At 40.4% G+C, this 21,434-nt stretch overlaps 1 protein-coding gene across 5 annotated transcripts; it reads left to right on the top strand.

The window, feature by feature from the left end:
- The first annotated feature begins 1,803 nt into the window (after positions 1-1,803).
- LOC104598742 (putative protein phosphatase 2C 42) lies at positions 1,804-20,602 on the top strand. 5 transcript variants are annotated; one of them, XM_088901015.1, is made up of 5 exons: positions 1,804-2,278; positions 3,201-3,568; positions 18,055-18,291; positions 19,603-19,695; positions 20,228-20,344. In XM_088901015.1, the coding sequence occupies exons 1-5, from the start codon at positions 1,990-1,992 to the stop codon at positions 20,327-20,329; spliced, it is 1,089 nt and encodes a 362-aa protein (XP_088757141.1). In that variant the 5' UTR covers positions 1,804-1,989; the 3' UTR covers positions 20,330-20,344. The 5 variants fall into 5 exon arrangements, with proteins under 5 accessions (XP_088757141.1, XP_088757142.1, XP_010259229.1 ...); XM_088901016.1 differs by lacking the exon at positions 20,228-20,344 and adding an exon at positions 20,582-20,602 and having other exon boundaries at positions 1,806-2,278; XM_010260927.3 differs by lacking the exon at positions 20,228-20,344 and adding an exon at positions 19,944-20,125 and having other exon boundaries at positions 1,806-2,278.
- Positions 20,603-21,434: the final 832 nt, after the last annotated feature.

Below are 21,434 nucleotides of genomic sequence, written 5' to 3'. Positions count from 1 at the left end.
CAATTTGATTATTGACTAATTGCCTAGACCACCCTACTATATATATATATATATATTCTACTTGCTTTTCCTTGTTTTGGATTTCAGGGTCCAAACATGGCAGCCATATTGAAAAGGCTTTCACATTCCAGAAACCAATACCCCTGAAACCTGGGACCAACCACATACAATTGTTAGGAATGAAAGTCCGAACATGGCAACCATATCTCTCTCTCTCTCTCTGAATAAAGGATAGTGGAGCCTACTTGAACATTAGGCTTGCTGGTGTTCATCGTGTAGCTGTCCAAGGTTTGAACACCATAACACTTGATCTATCGGCCAATGGATGGGGACATCAGGTAATCATGCATCAACTTTCTAAGCTTAAACTGCACCATATATCTCAGTCCATGAGCAGCAGCTACCCGATGGATTAACCTTGGCGCATGCCACAGGTTGGAGTGGATGGAGAAAAGAACCAAATCTTTACTCCAGAGGGAACAGAGAAGGTATCGTGGAAAGAGGCCAAGGGGGGTGGACATGCTCTTACATGGTACAAGGTATCATTGCGGGAAACCACTACTACTGGAATTTGATCAGTGATCAGACCGAATTTGGTGTGATGTTTTTGCTTTTTCTTTTATTACAACTTATATCTAGCTACGAATGGTAACAGATAAGATGAAAATTTCTCATTCCAGAACTTCAACGTTTCTGAAGGAGACAACCCAATCGCTCTCAATCTAACAAGTATGGGCAAGGGCATGGTTTGGGTTAATGGCAAAAGCATTGGTCATTACTGGGTAGACTATAAGTCTCCTTTGGGGAAGCCCACTCAGTCCGAGTATGTTTTTCATGATCGTGGCATCGTTGGCAACAGCTATAGAGACGAGATTGAAGACGGAGAAGAGAAGAAAGGAAAGATGAGAAATGGGTTTCCTCCGTTCTTTCATTTCAGAGAGTTGAGAGAGAAAGAATGAGAGAAGACGATGAGGGAGGGGAAAAGAAGAGAAGAAAGGGAAAACAATAGGTTAAAATAGGTTTTAAGAGAAACATGGAAAAACAAGAAAATAGAAGTTTAGTAGGGTATTTTAGTAATTTAATGCATTCTGTCATTTGACTTAACGGTCAAGGGGGATCTTTGTCTCATGGTCATAGTGCAGGGGGGGTCTTTTTCGCAAAACAAAGTACAAGGGGGTCTTTATCACAGACCCCATAGTACAAGGGGAATCTTTGTAATTTATTAGTATAGATGAATTGTTAGGAAATATATAGATTTTATTTCTGTCCATAGTTAATTAATTAATTAATTAATTATCTATTTAACTATTTATATTAGGTAAAATACTTTATTTACATTTCTTTTTAATTATCATAATACATATTAGATATCAACAAGTATCCCCATACGGACCCACTAGTAATTTGTAGTTATTTAAGTCTTGAATTTAACGTTATTGATATATTTAAAGAATTTCGGAGCCAGAAATATGGTTTGTAGTATGAATAATAAATTAGTAATAGATCCATCATCCATCTCTTAAATACCCCGATACGCATCCTAAATTTGTCGTTCCGATACTTTTAGTTTTATTTACGATACCGACACGTTGTACTTGATAAACCGGAAGAGGGACGAGGGAGCACCGACGCGAAGGGTGGGCGGGGAAGCAAGGGAACAAGTCGTTTGGTAAAAAACACCCAACAACGAGAAAAAGGCTTTCCTCAATCCCCACACCCCACAACACCCCACGCCATCTTATCTTGACGATAACGATATCAAAGCCATCTCTGTTCCTCTTCCACCGAACATCAACAAATCCCTACTTCCCCCACTTCCCTGATCCCTCCCTCTTAACCTGCGCCCCCCCTCTCTCTCTCTTAACCTGCGCACCATTCCTCCCCCTCTCAAACTCAAAACCTTGAGTATTTTTTGTCTTTATTTACAATCACTACTCTTCTAGACTTCCCGTTTTCGTTTGGGTTTGGACTTCTTCTGAGAGATGTGGGATGCCCGAAGCTTTGATGAAACTGTTCTCTCTCTGTTCGAAGCCCCTTGGCGTCAATGTTTCTGCTGATGCTGGCCGGGAAGGCAGAGATGGTTTACTATGGTTTCGTGATATCGGACGTTATGGCTTCGGTGATTTCTCCATGGCCGTCATCCAGGCCAACCAGGTTCTCGAAGACCAGAGCCAGATCGAGTCTGGTCCTTTTGGCACTTTCGTCGGTGTCTACGATGGCCACGGAGGCCCCGACGCCGCTCGCTACGTCTGCGATCATCTCTTCCGCCATTTTCAAGGTATGCTTAATGCTTAATGCTTATACTTTTTTTTTCCGCCTTTGCCTTGCTTCTGTTCTGCCCCGAGCTTTCTTTAGGTGCAAATGGATTAGCTAAAAATGAATACGTGCCAGCCAGACTCTATAAATATCCGAACCACAGTTCAGTTCTGCTTCTAATCCTTAGTTAAGTCTTGTCAAATGGCCACAGCTTTTCAGTGTTAATATTACTGGGTTTAACAATTTTTCCTACAATCTTGAGTTCGGATTTAAAAGTATGAAATCATGTGTACTTTCTACTTATCACACCGTCAAAGCTCAAAACTAACTCGAAATTTTGGTTAAGGACTCCAAGAAGCCGAGGAAAGCACGTTTGTTATTGGTACTGGTACTCTGGTAGAGGCTGATTCAAGCAATGAAGCAATGTCAAATCTAGGATAACCTGCAGTTCGGTCATTCTCTAGAGAGTACTCAATTTTCCTAAAATCGAAAGCGTTAGGGATACCAATCGAATACTATATGTTTTTTACAATTCTACTCTCAGGAATGTGGAAGAAGCTGGCTCATTGGCAAGGAAAGGTGTTCTAACGCAGTCTTCGTATATTGGAAGCTCCGGTGATTGTCTGTAATGGTTACCTTGCTTTTGTTTTTTCTGGGTCAATATAATGTTTGTTTATCTTGCTCGCTAACAACAAGAAGGATGAGAAGAGATCGGGTGGACTTCAACATGAATTCAGGATATCGTTGCTTCCATATCACTTTTGTTGTCCTATACTATTTACATCCATAATTTCTTAGTGCCGTGTCCTTCTATTCTTGGCTCTGAGCATCTAGTCTGATGTTGTGTTGTACCGTGTATTCCAGTATTATTTTTTTTAGTTCTTTTGCCGGCCATTAGAGATGAACATCAATCGTTCTGAATTGTAGGAGTTGTGTTTCTGCAGAGACATCAACGGAATCCCAGGGTGTGACATGTGAGACCATTCGGAGAGCCTTTCTTCAAACTGAGGAACGGTTTACTTCACTCGTTTCTGAGCTATGGAGTAGCAGACCGAGCATAGCAACGGTTGGTTCATGCTGTCTGGTTGGAGTCATCCATCAGCGGACTCTCTATGTGGCAAATGTTGGAGATTCCCGTGTTGTACTTGGGAAGAAAGTTGGCAACACTGGAGGCATTGCTGCTATACAGTTATCAACTGAACATAATGCCAACTTGGAGGCTGTGAGACAGGAGCTTAAACAGTTACACCCAAATGACCCTCAAATAGTTGTCCTTAAACATGGAGTTTGGAGGGTAAAAGGCATTATTCAGGTTATTATTCTATACCTTCTTTTAGCTCTTAGTGAGCATCATCAGCCATTCATCTGATTGTGCTGCCATTTCTTTCTGTTGTTAAATAATGCATATGCAATAGTTTAATTTGTTTAGTGGTTGTAGAACCACTTATTTCAAAGTTTCTCTTGTTCATCTATTATTCTTGAATATCTGCATTTACCTTTGAGCATCCTTGTTACAGAGATGTTAACTGTGGTGTCACTGAAGAAATGATTCCTACATTTGCATCTGAAATCTTCTGGTGAATAGACCTGATGTCTTCACTTCTCAAGCTTATCTAATAATAAATTTTTGAAGGGAATGCGGTCGCTATAGTCTTTCATGGAAAACAATAAATTTCCTGTGATTTCTAAACTTCAACATACCACTAAGGCTAGATGGTATCAGATATCCAATACTTGGACTACCTCTCAGTCTCCCAAAGTTTCAAGTCTTAAAAGCTAACTCAACAATTTAGGTATATTTAAAAATAACTTTAAGTTAATAAAATCATTTCAAATACTGTACCTAAAGCACATAAACAACTAATAGGCAAACTATAAGTTCAAGTTGAAAATCGGTGCTGAGGATTTTATTTTGTTTCAAGAGTCTAATCATATAAGGGCTCATTGTTCAGTGCTGGGTAAAGTCTTTGGACCTGTTCTCACCCTTCTCTTCGATGATATAAGGAGGAATGGGGAGCAAGTATCCGAATGTTCTGATGTTAGAAACAGGCCTTTGGTGGAGTGGAAGGTTCCTGAGGCTGGTGTTATTAAATTAAATTTTGATGGCAGCAGCTTGGGAAACCTGGGGCCATCTGGAATTGGGGGAGTCTTCAGAAATGCTGAGGGCCAGATTGTTGCTCTATTTTCTGGTGCAGAAGTCCAAGCTGTTCTACAAGGAGCAGAAATTGCAAAAGAGCTGGCAGTGGAGCATTTAATGATTGAAGGTTACTCGAAATTGGTTATTGGATGGCTAAAAGAGCCGGAGACAGCAGCCTGGCCCTACAGGGGGGCTTTGAGAAGATTTAAGTGGCCAACATCAAATATCTCAGTCACAGTTCAATGGGAAAGAAGATCGGAAAATGGGCTGGCAGATTTTCTAGCCAAACAAGGGGTACATAGGAATCAGCTCTTTTGGGCTCATTTGTAAGCTTTATGATATACTCTAGAGGCTGCACCTCGCACCTCATTGCGGGGAGCTGTATGTTGTATATGCTTGTTAATTTAATAAATAAAACTACCATTATCTATCAAAAGAAAAATCTAGAGTTGACAAGTGTTAATATATGTGCTGAAATACAAGAGGGTTAGGTACATATCCAGTTTATCCTTCCAAAACCCTGAATAACTAGGACCAGTTCTATACACCAATTTTTATCCTAATATTCTTAAACATTCAATTAACCAAAGACTTATTCAGACTTTCTATCAGCCTTATTTTTTGGGAAAATTCCTGATCAGTACCCTGTACTTTGGCTCGAGTGACAATTTGGTCCCCGAACTTTAAAATGCGACGATTCGGTACCCAAACTTTCAAAATGTGACAATCCAGTACTCGAACTTTCAAAATGTGACAATCCAGTACCTGTCGTTAACTAGTCCGTCAATCAGCCGTTAAGTGACATTTGAAAAGTCAAAAATGCCCTAAGAATGCCATCTAATTCTCTTTATCAACCATCCAAACATTGACAATAAAATGAACAGTCCCAAATTCTAGATTCTTCTAAACAGGTACCAACTTTTTTGAATAGAAGAGGCTAGGATTTGGGGTTGTTCAGTTTTTTGTCAACATTTGGATGATTGATAAAGAGAATTAGATGGCATTCAAAGGGCATTTTTGACTTTTCAAATGTCACTTAACTGCTGATTAACGGACTGGTTAATGGCAGGTACTGGATTGTCACATTTTGAAAGTTCAGGTACTGGGTTGTCGCATTTTAAAGTTCAGGGACCAAATTGTCACTCAAGCCAAAGTACAGTATACTGATCGGGAATTTGCCCTTATTTTTTTTAATGTTATTTTCTTCAGAACCTATAAATCTCATAATCATAACATTATAATAAAAATTGCAGTTGTAAGCGAAGATGGGAGCGTAACTTGCAGATGTAACTAGTCTGAAGTTTCGATGGAATAACTTTTCTTACAGTAGATCAAGTGGAGGTAAGCAAAGATGGGAAGCCTTCAACCGGTACCACAGATTAGGGAACGAAGGGAGGGCAAGGCTCAATCTCTCCTCAGGCGGTGAATGCGAGGAGAGATTTCTTGCGGAACTGTTTGGTGGGAAGGTTCCGTTGGGGGGAGGAGATTAGGGAGGTAGAGATATGGGCAAACAAACATTGGAGGGAGGTGGGGGGTGTGAAAGTGAAGACAATGGCAGAAGGACTCTTCCTCTTCATTTGTCCGTCAAGAGCTGGTGCGGAATGGGTGTTAAGACAAGGTCCTTGGCAAATGGGAAGAAACCCCCTCTTGCTGGACTAGTCGGGGGCGAGTGTGGGCTGCCATTACCCTGACCCTTTCGCAGTAGGGGAGGACCTGGAGTCGAGTTGGATTAGGGTATTTGGATTCCCCCTTCTTCTCTGGTGCCCAAGTGTAATAAGGGCTATTGGGGATGCATGCGGGGGCTTCATAGAGACGGATGATTCTCCTCTGGAGATTGCGACCTGCGAATGGGTAAGAATGAGAGTTCGTAGGGGGAACCACATTCCGAACAAGATTGAAGTGGTGGCGGGGGAAGTGGTGTTCACTGTCTAGATTTGACAAGAGTTGTTGTCGTCCGCTCGAAGATGGAGAGGTGGAGAAGAGCTGTCGTGTACCAAGACTTTGGTCCTGGAAGACTCTGGCAAGAGTGTTCTCCCCTGTTTATCTGAAGTAGTGCGAAGCTAGAAGACTTGTACGCGAGCAACTTCTTCGGCGGCCGGTGATAGAGAAGAAGATGCAGAGCTGGGGGTTTCTATGAACGGTCCGATCTTAGCGACAACAAAGGGTCTAGATGGGCACGACTAGGAAACTGTTGTAAAGGATTTTCGAATTTCAAATTTGGGGGGCAGCGGGCAAGCTTTGGGAGTTGAAGTCATTAAAGAGTTAATCAAAGGGTGCCTATCCGAGCTCTAGTTGGCACCTAGGGAGGGCCGCATGCCAGTTAGTCAATATGTGGTCTACCAGCCCCCCTCCTCGAGTCTCAGGTGGCTCATGGCATTTCGGATGAAGTTTCTGGGCCTGGTTTGCTTTTCCCAACCCAGCCGGTTCCACATCCTTTTAACCCAGATGTTAGGCCTGGGCCCAATGGGTATAATGAGTCCAGTTCCCCCCTTGGTCGATGGGTGCATGCGAATCCGGATCTCAGTCCTCCGATTGGGTGTTGTCAACAGGTAGTGGGTTCAGGGGCTAATCGGGACTCTCAGGACCATTGGGTGCTTGCTTCATGTAGGGAGAAGGGTGGGGGGGACTTTGAACCTCGGCTCGGCGGTTGTGAAGTCGTTGCCTTCCCAATCGGCTACTTTGGAAGGTGAGATATAGTTGGAGTCCAACCGGTTAGCAGTGCTGAGAGAGGAAGAGGAGCTGATGGAGGTAGATCCGATCACGATGGTGGCCGCCAAGGTTAAGTATCGATACGATACGCATATCGGATGTATTGTATTGGTACTTAGAAACGGCTGAAACACCTTTTTTTTTGTTTTTTTTTTCAAATTTTGGTTTTTTGGGAAGCTAAAAACATGTTTTTTATTAATAAAAAAATAGGGGTTTCGAAACACCTGGAAACAGGCATTTCGGACCGTATCTTTTTCAAAAGATACGATACGCTCGATACGAGGCGTATCGTATCGATACTTTAAACCATGGTGGCCGCAAATTCTCAAGTTATAGGTGGGGGAGGTGAACAAGAGGGTGTTGGATCACAGGTGGAAGGTAGCAAGTTTTGTGAAACTGCTACGGGTGCTGATTCGGATGGGCAGCCTCAGAAGAGCAGCAGCCTGTTATTGGTTCAGCCGAATCTGGTAGGGGAGCAACCTGTAAGTGTTTTTGATTCTTCTTGGGTTTCTTCTAAGCTGATGGGTTTGGGAAAGTTTTTGGGGATCTCGTTAGAAGGTTTGAAAGAGGAAACTATCAAGTACTTGGAGGGGGTAGAGCAAAGAGTGCGTCTAGCTAGGGGGAAGCTGTAGTAAAGAAGGGGGGTAACAAATCTAAAAGAAGTAGAGAATTGCTGCTTTGACTTGGAGCCTCAATGATAAAGCAACCAATAGTGAGGGGAGCATGAGGGTGGGGGGGGGGAGAAAGGTGTTGAGTTGGGCCTAGTTGTTTTTATTCTTATTTTAAGTTATTTAGTTAGGAAGTTGTTGGGCTTTAGGCCCATTAGTTTATGTTTTTAAGTTGTGACTGTTCAGCTACATTAGTAGCCGCCCTACTAAGGGCATCCTTGTCATATCTCATCCTTTAAGTTAAGTATAAATATAATGAGGGGTTGGCGGTTAGGGTTAATCTAAGAATCCTAGTTGAATTACTACTCTTTTCTCCTCTTTTCTTTTCTATAGCTGAAATCTTCATCTTCCTCCTCTTTCCCTTCACAAGAAATTCGACTAAATCTGCAATCAGTGATTTCTACTTGGTATCAAAGCAGGCCAAAGGTTCCTTGAGTTGTTTTTTCATGTAGCCCTAGATCGGCCAACTACATTTAAGAGGTTGATCGAAAATCTCAGGTAAGTCCAATTTTTGGATTTTTTGGTGGATCTGTGTGCCCTATAACTGGTCTAGGGTTTCTCATCAAAATCAGGAAAAACTAGAGAAAGGAGAAGAGTCATGTTTCTGTTGGACTCTTCAATTTTGACTTAGAAAGTGGCGCCCTAATTTTTTAGGGTTCTTTGGAGTTTTCTATAAGGGGTGGTTCAAGTCCTGCCTGATTTGGAGGCTTCTAGAGAGAGCAGCTGCCTCTTCTCTATCTTCTCCCGTCCTACAGAAAAGGAATCTTTTGTGGGAAGACAGTCTAGAACACCAGAAAGGTGTTGTTGGTTCCAGAAGTGTTTCATTTGATCTTCTTGCATATTTTAGTTATTTTCTTTTACACTTTTTGAGAAGTATGGAGGGTCACAGAGTTGAAAATAAGCCCGGGAGTGAAATGGGACCAGTGAAAGGAGGTGTTGGAGACCTTTTCGGGACTGGGACCATTACTACAGTTAGGTTGGATGATGCAAATTACTTAGAATGGTCACAATCTGCAAAGATGGCATTGGTGCTCGTGGGAAATTAGGGTATATCACTGGTGAAAAAGTGAAACCCGAAACTAGCAACTCCCAGTGGGTACAGGAGAATTATATGGTGATGACTTGGTTGTGTAATTCCATGTTGCCCCATATAAGTAAAAAAATTTTATGGGCAAATACAACTAAGGAAATATGGGATGGGGTAGCAGAAACCTATCCATAGAGGGAGAATGTTGCTAGGGCTTATCAATTGAGAAATTAGATTATTTCCACAAGGCAGGGAGATAGACCTGTTGCAGCCTATTTTTCAGCCCTTAAAACCTTGTAGTAGGAGATTGACCATTTAGAGACATTTGCTTGGGAAACCACTAAGGATGCAACTACCTATTAGAAACATCTAGAGAAGTATAGGGTGTTTGAATTTCTTGCTGGCCTTAATCCTGAGTATGATATTGCAAGACAACATCTTCTTTTCAGGGACAGTGTTACCCTCTCCCAAGCATATGCCTTTATGTCAGGGGAGGAGAGCAGGAGAGATGTGATGATGAAAAATCCTGTTTCTGATCAGTCTGCCATGGTGAGTAACGTAAAACCTAAACAAAGTGGAGATCGAGGTGGCAGTGAAATCAAGAAGGAAGATAAAAGAGATTTGATCTATGATTACTGTAAGTAGTAAAAGCCTAAACACACAAGAGATACTTGCTGGAAGCTTCACCCACATCTTGTGCCGACTAGACTGAAAAATAAGAAGGGAAATGCACACATGGCAGTTATTGGGGACATTCCGGCCCCTCTTACAACTGCTCTGGAGTCCGTTGCAACTGTTGCAGTAAGGGCTGAACTAGAAAGGTATGGGCAACTTCTGAACTAGCGGGATGCAGCCAGTTCCAGTTTAGCAGCAACCGGACAGTTAGGTACAGGTGGTACTGGTGGAGTCCACTCTACTTCCTTTGCTCACACAGGTAGTTCACACGTCACTACAAATTATGTTTCTACTTCAGGTAAGGAGGGACCTCCTTGTATTATAGATTTTGGAGCCTCAGAGCACATGACCCATAGCTTTACTATTTTTTCTTCTTACCAACTCTGTTTTGGCAGAGATAGGGTCTCCACAGCTGATGGATCCCATGTTCCCATTGTTGGGAAGGGATCTATCAAGATTAGTGATTCTATTTCTCCACCCTCTGTCCTTCATGTTCCCAGATTAAGCACTAATTTGTTATCTGTTAGTAGTTTGATTAAGAACCTGAACTGCTCAGTAATTTTTTCTCCTATTCATTGTATTTTGCAGGATCTGGATTCAAAGAGGACGATTGGGAGTGGTCGTGAAGTGAATAGGAGATCTACCTCTTGGATGTGATTCCTCCTCATCAGAGTCATCATGTCAGCAAGGATAGTGAGTAAGGGTTTGTGGGTCAAATTATTTTTCGGCATAACCGTTTGGGCCATTTACCTTTTTCTTCTTTGAGTCTTTTGTTTCCAAAACTTTTTGAGTCTGTTAGTTTGTCAAGTCTAGAGTGTGAAGGTTGTCAACTTGGAAAGCATTGTAAACATTCATTTAAACCTAGTAATAAAAGGTGTTCTTCTTTTGGCGTTATTCATTCTGATGTGTGGGGACCTTACCATGTTCCTTTTATGGGAGGCTATCGATATTTTCTCTTATTTGTGGATGATTTCTCATGATACTCTACCTGATGAGATCCCGCGATGAATTACCATCCTTGGTGAGGCAATTTCATCAGATGGTGCTAACACAGTTTGGTACAAGAATAAAGGTGTTCAGATCAGACAATGTCAGGGAATATTTTGAAAAACACATTGCCTCATATTTGTTAGAATATGGTGCTATCCATCAGAGCAGTTGTCCCTACAGTCCACAGCAGAATGTTGTTGCAAAAATTAACAGACACATTGTTGAGATTCCAAGAAGCATGATGATCACATCTACAATTCTAGTTCGGTTTTGGGGTGATGCAGTTCTCACAGCAGTATATTTGATTAACAGGGTGCCCTCTCGTATACTTGGATTCAGCACTCCATTCAGTCTCCTTTTTCCTGAGAGGGAAATGTTTCATATTCCTCTCAGGGTGTTTGGGTGTGTCTGCTTTGCACATATCCTTGGTCCTCACCGCTCGTAGCTTGATCCCAAGGTAAAGAAGTGTGTATTCCTTGGATATGCAGAAAATCAGAAAGGGTACTGTTGCTATGATCCAGTCTCTGGGAGCCGGTATGTTACCATGGATGTCACATTTTTTGAATCCACATACTTCTTCTCAAAGAATCCTTCTCAGGGGGAATGTTTTGGGGAAGTGAGTCAGCAGTCTATTCCTCTCCCAGTTCCAGTCCCTATGTCCACTCCTGTGCTTGACCCTCCTGTGTCACCTACCTTACCACCTCCTTTGCGTCATGCTTTTCAGCATTACTTACGACAGAGACTTTATAAGGAGGTTGATTCCACTACAGCAGAACTCACATCACTTCCTGTCGGTTCCTTGGAGACTCCAGATTCAGCTGATATGGATTCAGGTATTCCTCTTGGTCTCGCTACTGTTTCAGTTCCCATTGATTCTACTAACCCTGTTACAGATAACCTTGATCTTCCTATTGCTCTCAGAAAAGGGAAGAAAAAGTGTACTGCTCGTTGTATTTTACAGTACTTATCCTACAATGGACTTTCTCCTTCCTACCATGTTTTTCTTTCCTCTATTGACTCAGTGTCTATACCTAAGGGTGTTAGTAAGACTCTCTCTAAACCTTAGTGGAAAACAACTATGCAGGAAGAGATGGTAGCTTTGATTAAGAATAAGACATGGGACATTATGGATCTACCAAAAGGTAAGGAGACAGTTGGATGCAGATGGATTTATATAGTAAAATATAAGGCAGATGGAAGTATAGAAAGGTACAAGGTAAGACTTGTTGCAAAAGGGTATACACAAACCTATGGCATTGATAACTTAGCGACCTTTGCACCAGTTGCAAAGATTACCTCTATTCGGATACTTCTTTCTCTTGCTGCCTCATACTCTTGGCCCTTGTTTCAACTTGATGTGAAGAATGCTTTCCTAAATGGGGATCTGCAAGAGAAAGTGTATATGGATCTTCCTGTTGGATTTTAAAGTGATGCTGAAAAGGGAAAGGTATGCAGGCTTAAGAAGTCACTTTATGGCTTGAAACAATCTCCCAGAGCATGGTTTGACAGATTCAAAAATGCCTTGATTGCTTTAGGCTATACTCTGACTCAATCCGATCATACCTTGTTTGTGAAGAGGGGATCTTTGGTGTCAGTCCTAATTGTTTATGTGGATGATATTGTTGTCACGTGGAATAACCTAAGTGAGATTGATTGTCTGAAACGGAATCAAAAATGCCTTGATTCAAAAATGCCTTGATTGCTTTAGGCTATACTCTGACTCAATCCGATCATACCTTGTTTGTGAAGAGGGGATCTTTGGTGTCAGTCCTAATTGTTTATGTGGATGATATTGTTGTCACGTGGAATAACCTAAGTGAGATTGATTGTCTGAAACGGAATCTACATAAAGAATTTGAAATTAAGGATCTTGGATATCTAAGATACTTAGGCATTGAAGTTGCAAGATCAAAACATGGAATTTTTATCTCTCAAAGGAAGTATGTCTTGGATCTTCTTCAAGAGATGGGGAAGCTTAGAATGAAGGCAATTAGTACCCCTATTGATCAGAACCATAGAATCAATGCATCAGAAAGTGAGCCAGTAAAAAACATTGGGAGATATCAGAGACTTGTGGGTCGGCTGCTACACTTGTGTATGACAAGACCAAACATTTCCTATGCAGTAAGTGTGGTAAGTCAATACATGCATGTTCCACGAGTCCAACATTGGGAGGCAATTGACAAGATTCTTGCTTATCTGAAGTGACACCCGAGTAGAGGCATATTGTTTACTGATCATGGACAGTTGAAACTAGAGGCTTATATAGATGCAGATTGGGCAGGATGCCTTGATGACAGAATATCAACTTCAGGAATGTGCACCCTTGTTGGGGGTAACCTTGTCTCGTGGAAGAGTAAGAAACAAACAGTGGTGACAAGATCAAGTGTTGAAGCTGAATGCAGGGCCATGGCACATGGAGTTTCAGAACTTCTCTGGATCCGTTCCCTATTAGAAGAAATTGGTGTACAGGCAGAAGAACCTATGATGTTGTACTGTGATAACCAGGCAACAATTAACATTTCCCATAACCCAGTCCAGCATGACCAAACTAAGCACATTGAAGTGGATAGACATTTTATCAGAGAAATAGTGACTTCTGGAGAAGTTTGTCTTCCATACATTGCTTCTGATCTGCAATTCGCTGATGTTCTCACAAAAGGTATTGCAAAGAACAAGCTGGAGCATGATCTACACAAGTTGGGAATGTGTGACATTTACTCCCAACTTGAGGAGGAGTGTTGAGTTGGGCCTAGTTGTTTTTATTCTTATTTTAAGTTATTTAGTTAGGAAGTTGTTGGGCTTTAGGCCCATTAGTTTATGTTTTTAAGTTGTGACTGTTCAGCTACATTAGTAGCTGCCCTACTAAGGGCATCCTTGTAATATCTCATCCTTTAAGTTAAGTATAAATATAATGAGGGGTTAGCGGCTAAGATTAATGTAAGAATCCTGGTTGACTTCCTACTCTTTTCTCCCTTCTCTTTTCTTCTCTGCTACTGAAATCTTCATCTTCCCTCTTTCCCTTCACAACATATTCGACTAAATCTACAATTAGTGATTTCTACTAAAGGCTTAAGTGCCAAGTTTCCTATTGTTTTATTGGTTTGTCATGGAGTTAAAGGTACTTCCTTGGAATGTTGGGGGATTGGGGTCGGGGAGAAGGAGGCTTGTAGTTTGTGAATCTCTGAAAAATTCAGGTCCAAAAGTTGTATTGATTCAAGAAACTAAGTTGGAAAATGTGGAGGCTGCAATGGTTAGAAGCATCTGGGGCGGGGGGGGGGGGTAGGTTAGGTGGAGATCAAAGTCAGCAGTCGGTAGTGCAGGAGGGGGGTTGTTGAGCATGTGGGACCTGACAGCTTGCAATTTGATTTCATATCAGATTGGAAATTTTTCAATTAATGTTTGTCAAATTAATTTGTAGATGGTAATGTTTGTCAAATTACTAATGTGTATGGTCCTAATGACCGAAGTCGGAGGGAAGAGTTTTGGGAGGAATTGGTTGTGGCTAGGGGAAGTTTTACTTTTCCTTGGGTCATTGGTGGGGATTTTAATGTCACTTTGTCTGCGGATGAGAGAAGCTCAGGTGGGAGAAGATCGAGGGATATGGTGCAGTTTGCTGATTTTATCAATAGATTTGAACTTCAAGACTTACCCCTTCATGGTAACAGGTTTACTTGGACCAACAACCAAGATCTTCCTACCCTAGTGAGGCTGGACAAGTTTCTGGTTACTTCTAATTGGGAAGATATCATCCTAGAGTTTAAGCAGATTGCCCTTCCTAGGCCAGTGTCAAACCATATCCCAACCCAGCTGGTTTGCGGTGTCAGAGAGAGAGCAAAAGTTCCTTTTAAACTAGAGAATGCTTGGTTTGAGGGTGCTACTCATGTTCCTTTGTTGAAGTCTGTTTGGGAGGACCTGCAGATGGGGGTACCAGTTCATTCGTCTTGGCAAAGAAATTGGGGGCCATTAAAGAAAGACTAAAGATTTGGAAATTGGAGAAAATTTTGAGTTTAGATACTAAGAAGAAGGCTCTCCTGAGTACCATAAAGGAAATTGACACGACTGAAAAATTAGGCCCTATTTCTGAGGAGCTCTGATTAAAAAGATCTCAAGCTAAGTTAAAGTTTGACAAATTAGCAGTGGCGGAAGAAATTAAATGGAGGTAAAGAGCTAAAATGGCTTGGCTGAAAGAGGGGGATAGGAATACACATTTTTTTCACAAAATGGAAAATGCCAGAGCTAGAGCTTCTATAATTACCAGACTAGAGGGAGAGGGCAGGGTAAGTCTCACTGAGACTGATATGAAGCTTGTGGCATCTAGCTTTTACAAGAAGCTGTATAAGGAGCCTTGGTCCTTCAGACCTTTTCCTAGATCCCTTTCTTTTAACCAGTTGAGTGATGAGCAGTCTTCGCTTATTGAGAGACCTTTCTCTGAGGAGGAAATAAAAGAAGCTATCAAGTTGTTGGCTGATGAGAAGTCTCCAGGGCCTGATGGTCTTACAAATCTCTTCTATATTAAATGCTGGGATGTGGTGAGACAAGACATCCTGAACACTACCTTCATTACCCTCATTCCAAAGATTGAAGGTGCAATGAATATTAAGGATTTCAGGCCGATTAGTCTTCTGCATAGTTTCTACAAAATTCTAGTTAAAGTGCTTGCTGAGAGATTGAAAGCAGTCCTTGGTAGTGTTATCTCAAATAACCAAAGTACTTCCATTCTGGAGAGGCAGATGCTGGATTTTGTTCTTATTGCCAATGAGCTCATTCGCACCAAGAAAAAAGAAGGTTCTCCAAGGTTGATCTGTAAACTTGATATTGAAAAGGCCTATGATCATGTTAACTAAAGATGTGTGGACCTAGTGCTTCATCAGATGAATTTTGGGCAGAAATGGAAGAATTGGATTAAAGTCTATATCATTACTCCAAAGTTCTCAGTCTTGGTAAATGGACAGTTCGCAGGTTTCTTTGATAGTTCCAGGGGTCTTAGATAGGGAGACCCTCTATCTCCTCTTCTATTTATATGTGTAATGGAGATCCTCACTTTTTTCTGTAAGAAGGCTGCAGTTTCAGGTGAGTGGGAAGGTTTTTAAATTGTGCCGGGGGGAGAGAAGGTGAATATTCTTCAATTTGCAAATGATACATTGTGCTTTGTAGATGCCTCCCCCTCTCAGGTGGAGTTAGTCCTTGGGATTCTGCCTTGGTTTGAAGTGATAACAAGTCTAAAAGTAAACTGGAACAAGAGCCAAATCATCCCAGTTGGCCATGTTTCCAATTTAGCAGAGTGTGCTGGTATTTTGGCTTGTCAGATTGAGTCCCTTCCAGTCAAATATTTGGGACTCCCGCTAGGGGTGAGTGGTGGTTCCTCTGCAATTTGGGACCCAGTTATTGAGAGATTGGAAAGGAAGCTGGCTTCTTGGAAAGCAAAATACCTCTCATTTGGGGGGAGGGTGACTCTGATTAAGAGTACTCTCTCCAATTTGCCTACCTACTTCCTATGTCTATTCCATATTCCTAAGAAGGTTGCAAATCAAATTGAAAAGCTTCAAAGGAGTTTTCTTTGGAGAGGCTAGGAGGAAGAGAAAAAAGTGCACCTGGTGAGTTGGGAGCAAGTTTGTCTTCCCAAAATTGAAGGGGGGTTAGGTACTAGGAAGCTGAATTCTTTTAATTCTGCTTTCTTTTGTAAATGGATTTGGAGATTTGTTGTAGAAACTGATGCTTGGTGGAGATCTCTCATTGCCGGCAAATATGGTGTGAGTTGGGGCAATTGGAGAACTAGGGACCCTCCCCCCAACTGGGGTAACTCTCTGTGGAAAGGGATAATGAAGAACTTTTCAGCTCTGGCTACGGGGGTCTTAGTTAGGGTTGGTAATGGTAATAGGACCAAATTCTGGAAGGACCCTTGGTGCTCAAATGATCCTCTTGCTGAGTCCTTTCCACTCCTCTTCCTGTGTGCTTTCAGATCAAGAGGCCTCAGTTGCAGAGTGTTATAGTATTTCCGGTGGTTCAGTTCTTTGGACTCCCTCATTTCGAAGGAATCTTTTTTATTTGGAGGTGGTAGAGGTTGTGAATCTCTTGACCTGTCTTCAAAGCCAAGAGTTGGATTATAGTTCGGAGGATAAGTGGCATTGGACGTGGAATTCTGATGGGATGTTTTCTGTTAAATCTTTGGTTGCTATTCTTGGTAGGAGGGGTGCCCCTGATTTCCCAGTTCAGCAAGTGTGGAATCCCAACAGCCCGACTAAAGCCAGCTTCCTAGTTTGGACTATGGCTCTTAATAAATGTCTTTCTAAGGAGAACCTTATGAGAAGGGGAATTCAGGTTTTGGACTTGACTTGCAGTTTATGTGGGAACAGTGCTGAATCTACTGATCATTTGTGCATCCACTGTCCGGTTTCTGCTCAGTTGTGGAACCATTTCCTCGACTCTTTGAAGGTTTGTTGGGTGATGCCAAGGTCAGTAAAAGAGCTGTTGTGTTGCTGGAAGATTATGGGTCTGAGCAAGAAAAAGAAGACTATCTGGAAGATGATTCCAATTGCTGTAATTTGGTGCATCTGGACCAAGAGGAATAGAAGGGTTTTCACTAATAAGTTTCTAAGTCTGGAAAACTTAATTCAGAAGTCAGTGGGCAAGCTGATTTCTTGGTTGTCTGTGGCTGCAGATTTTAGATACTGTAATGTGTCAGATGTATTATTTTCTTTCTCTTGATGGTTTGTGTAATTGCTGATTAGATCAGTCAGCCTGTTCTGGGACTGATCTCAGCCTCCTGTGTGGTATTCCTTCTCAATAGATATTACTTTACCTTTTCCGGAAAAAAAAAGCTGCAGTTAACTAATTTCATTTCTGCAGCTTTGCAACCCCATGTTTGAATCTAGGATAGATTTTCTTACGAGTGTTACTAGGAACCTAAAACTAATGAGTCTACCCTTGTAGACCCTTGGACACCATGCTAATGCATGGCACTTGGCATGACACCTCTTGTAGAATCTTAATGGTGCTCTGAGTTGAAGTCACCGAAACGTTAGCATTCATGCAAAAGGTATCAGAAGTAAGAACACATCTGAAAGGAGCGAAGGGTTTGATTTTGAAAGTTATTTTGTGATTTTTTTTCTTCTTATATTGCTAATGATTATTAGTTATTAACTTCTAATATGAATAGTCCCTCAAAACTTTATTAATTGATTATTGTTAGTTAAAGAAAATCAGAAATAGATCATTGTTATTGCTGTCGAAGAATATATTATCTATGTTTTGGTATATATTTATGTATGTCACTTCTTATCATTGCATGTTAAGAAAAAATAATTTATGCTTACTATAACAATATATATAATTTACTCTTCTATACCGGGAAAAGAGAAATTTTTAAGTGAACTTCTAAAATATACTCGATGAAATTAACTAATGAAAAATCTGAAAGGATATTGTGATTAGCTTTTCTGAGGTTCCTTTACATGGATCCATATTTAGGAAAAAAATATTTCTGTAGACTTTTTTTCACCCTTCAATTCTTTTCACAGTTTTCATTATCTTGGTCCTTTCTGAATTGTAAGATTTGTTCCATCCATGTAATTACTGTATTGGATGCACAGGTTTCCAGATCTATAGGTGATGTATATATGAAACATGCCCAGTACAACAGGGAACCTCTCAATGGGAAATTCAGGCTGTCTGAACCAATGGATATGCCCATCTTGACTGCCAATCCTTCTGTTGTCTCTCTTCCTCTCCAACCAAATGATTCTTTCATAATATTTGCATCTGATGGCCTTTGGGAACACTTGAGCAATGAAAAGGCTGTGGATATTGTCCACAATCATCAACATGCAGTAAGAATTTTACCTTTCTTTTTTTGATTGATAAGAATTTTACCTTTTTTGTCATCCTTATCATGGTCTGTTGTTTGTATGGAAGTGTTATTGTTTTCTAAATTTATACATATTTGATCTTGAATGAATATGGTTTCCAAATGACCCTATCATAATTGGGACTCAAAATGTGACCCAGCCTGTATAATAGGGTGAGGTTAAGTCTGCTGAGTTGGTCTGGACCATAAATAACCCTAATATTGTTGGCCTTGTCAACCAAGATTTTCACCAACTTTGAACAAGATTACTTACCATGAGAAAATAATGTCAATGAATCTTGAATTTGAATTAGTGCAAATTTACAATTATTTTAGTTGCTGTTCCTACTCTTGCGTTCATCAGCAGTTGCATTCCTTCAACTTTCTGGCTACCTGATTCCCTGTGGGTGATTTCATGAAACTCTAGGTCCCAATAAGGTTTCCCTGTGGGAGATTTCATGAAACTCTAGGTCCCAGTAAGGTCTTTATAATTATTAATGAATACCAACTAGGCCCACGTTCTGTTTTTCATATGTTCTGATTATTAAATACTATGTTTATATCTCACTGGATGAATGATGATGTCACATATTTTGCCATGTCAAGTAATCCTGTGGTCGATTTGAACTATCTTTCAGATAGGAGATGCTCTGAATCAGAAAAAAAATGTTCACTTTCAGTCCACATCAGCCTTTTGCCATTCTTTGTGTTGAGTTTTCTCTTCAGTTGTACCATCTATCCTAATTTTTAGTATTTTAAGTGAAAGATACCCTAAAATAAACTGTTTATTTTGGTTATTGAATATAGGGCAGTGAGGAACGCAGGGAGTTCATTTGTGTTGTGCCACCCCCTGTCATTTTCTTTTCTTTGCAAATATGTGCGTAGCGTAGGATATATACACGCTTGCACACATACCAAGCATTCACCTACATGCTTGTTATGTGTATGTGACCCAGCTAACATGTTGTGGAAGATAAACTTAGAAGCTAAGGTTTTAAAAATTTGCAGCTTAAACCCACTGTTTTCAACCTGTCGTTGACCTGGTTGGCCAGACCGGCGACCCAGCCACAATCTCAGTGGGGTCAACCACTAACCCACTATATTTACAAAAATGCATTTATTGGTTGAACCATTAACCTGTTCAGTAGTTTATCAGGGTTTTTTTTCTTATTTTACGTTTTTTGAATTTTTACATTTGAAATAATATCACGGGATTACCAGTTGATTGCTTGGTACGCAGGAGTATGGAATATATCAACATCATTTGGCCTCACATTGCTTTGTATTAATGCAGGGAAGTGCTAAAAGGCTTATAAAGGCTGCTCTGCAAGAAGCAGCTAGAAAAAGAGAGATGCGATTCTCAGATCTTCAGAGGATAGACAAAAAGGTTCGACGCCACTTCCATGACGATATAACTGTTGTTGTTTTATTCTTAAATCATGACCTTATTTCTAAAGGATTGGTGCAAGACTCTGCACTCTCTGTTCGAAGTGCTCTGGAACACTAATAACTTGTTAAAAACCTAATATATTCTACCTTCGATTTTTATCGAAACCCTGAACACCGTATTTTTTAATCAACTGAAGATACCAATGAATTGCAAGATTGGAATCTGACAAAGCAGAGTTGCTGCAGATTTTTTTCCCTCTCGTTTCTGGGTGATAAGGAGGCTAGCCCAGTTTGAACTTTTAAGAGACCTGTATTCTACAATCTTTTCTGTGTATTTGTTGAGACGGTCCGAGTATCTATAGTTTCGTGATATTTTTATTCAAGCTTGTAAATTGTAATCCTTATTTTCCAATTGCAAGATTTTCTTTTCATTTTTTTTTTCCATTCGTGAACGTGATATTTACAACTTACATTTCAACTTTCAAGCCTATTTGAATTTTGAACTCCCAACTCTTCTATATTTTGGATAGGGAGGAGTCAGCAGCAGAATGCAAATTAGGTCCACTGATCTTACAATAGAGAGCTTACGGTCACATGGCTTTGATCCCATGTCTCCACGTGGTGTCTTCTAGTATATATAATAAAAAAAGGATAAAAGCTCTATTCCAGTTGACTGGTCAGAAGTTTTTTCGATATGATATCTTTTTCATATCATAGTATATCATAGTTGAACCCTTTTTTTTTTCAATGAAAGCTCTATGATGCGGAAAGATATGTTATGGGAAGAGTTTTGATCGATAAAAACCCACTTATGAATTTTGATAGATAACACCTGATTGGCTATCAGATTTATGATTCCAGTTGACTAATCATAAGTTTTTTAGATATGATATCTTTTTGATCAATAAAAGCTCTATGATGTGAAAAAGATATGGTATGGGAAGAGTTTTGATCAATAAAAACCTACCTATGAATTTTGATAAATTACACCTGATTGGCTACCAGGTTTATGATTTCAGTCGACTGGTCAGAAGTTTTTCAGATATGATACATTTTCCATATCATAGTTGAACCCTTTTATTTATATACTACATTCTGTAAATTTTGGTTTTCTTAGGTTTATGTCTTGAGCCCCCAGTACTACGCCTCACTATGATCCAATCGCATTCGCATCACTGGAGGTTATACTCTAAATAACAAGAAACGTCTTATAATTTTAGGATAAAAATAAGCCCGAATTCTGACTTTCATGTTGCTATTAGATCAGTAGAGTAGACCAATGTTTTCAAGCCATCCTTTACCCAGATGATTGAATTGTTCATATTGTCACCTCGGGGGGGTCTGGTTTTTATAAAATTCGGGATATGATTAAAAATTTGTTGATTTGGTCAAAACCCATTTGACCCAGTTGAACTATTGACCGACTTAATCACTGAGTTACAAGTTACACTATAAATTTGTACTTGATTGTCTGATTTCGGATGACTTTTTCGTATCTACGTCTTTCAAGGTGCTTTATTCAATTGTCTTTGTTGAAAAAACTCTCAATTTAATTTGTCTTTGTGATATTATATATTTTTCCTATATTTTAAATTTTGGCAAAAACAAAAAATCAGAGGTCTTGATGTTGGGGTTAAGTTGCTCGTATATACACTGATGCAAGAGATCAGAAACAGTAGGCATTCAGGAATATGCTTGTTTTTAGCCCTATAACGCTGGAACTCCATATTTGACCGA

Source organism: Nelumbo nucifera, chromosome 3 (assembly GCF_055504915.1).
Source record: "Nelumbo nucifera cultivar China Antique chromosome 3, China Antique-T2T, whole genome shotgun sequence".
Taxonomy (NCBI): Eukaryota; Viridiplantae; Streptophyta; class Magnoliopsida; order Proteales; family Nelumbonaceae; genus Nelumbo; species Nelumbo nucifera.
This window is presented reverse-complemented; position numbering and strand designations above follow the sequence as displayed.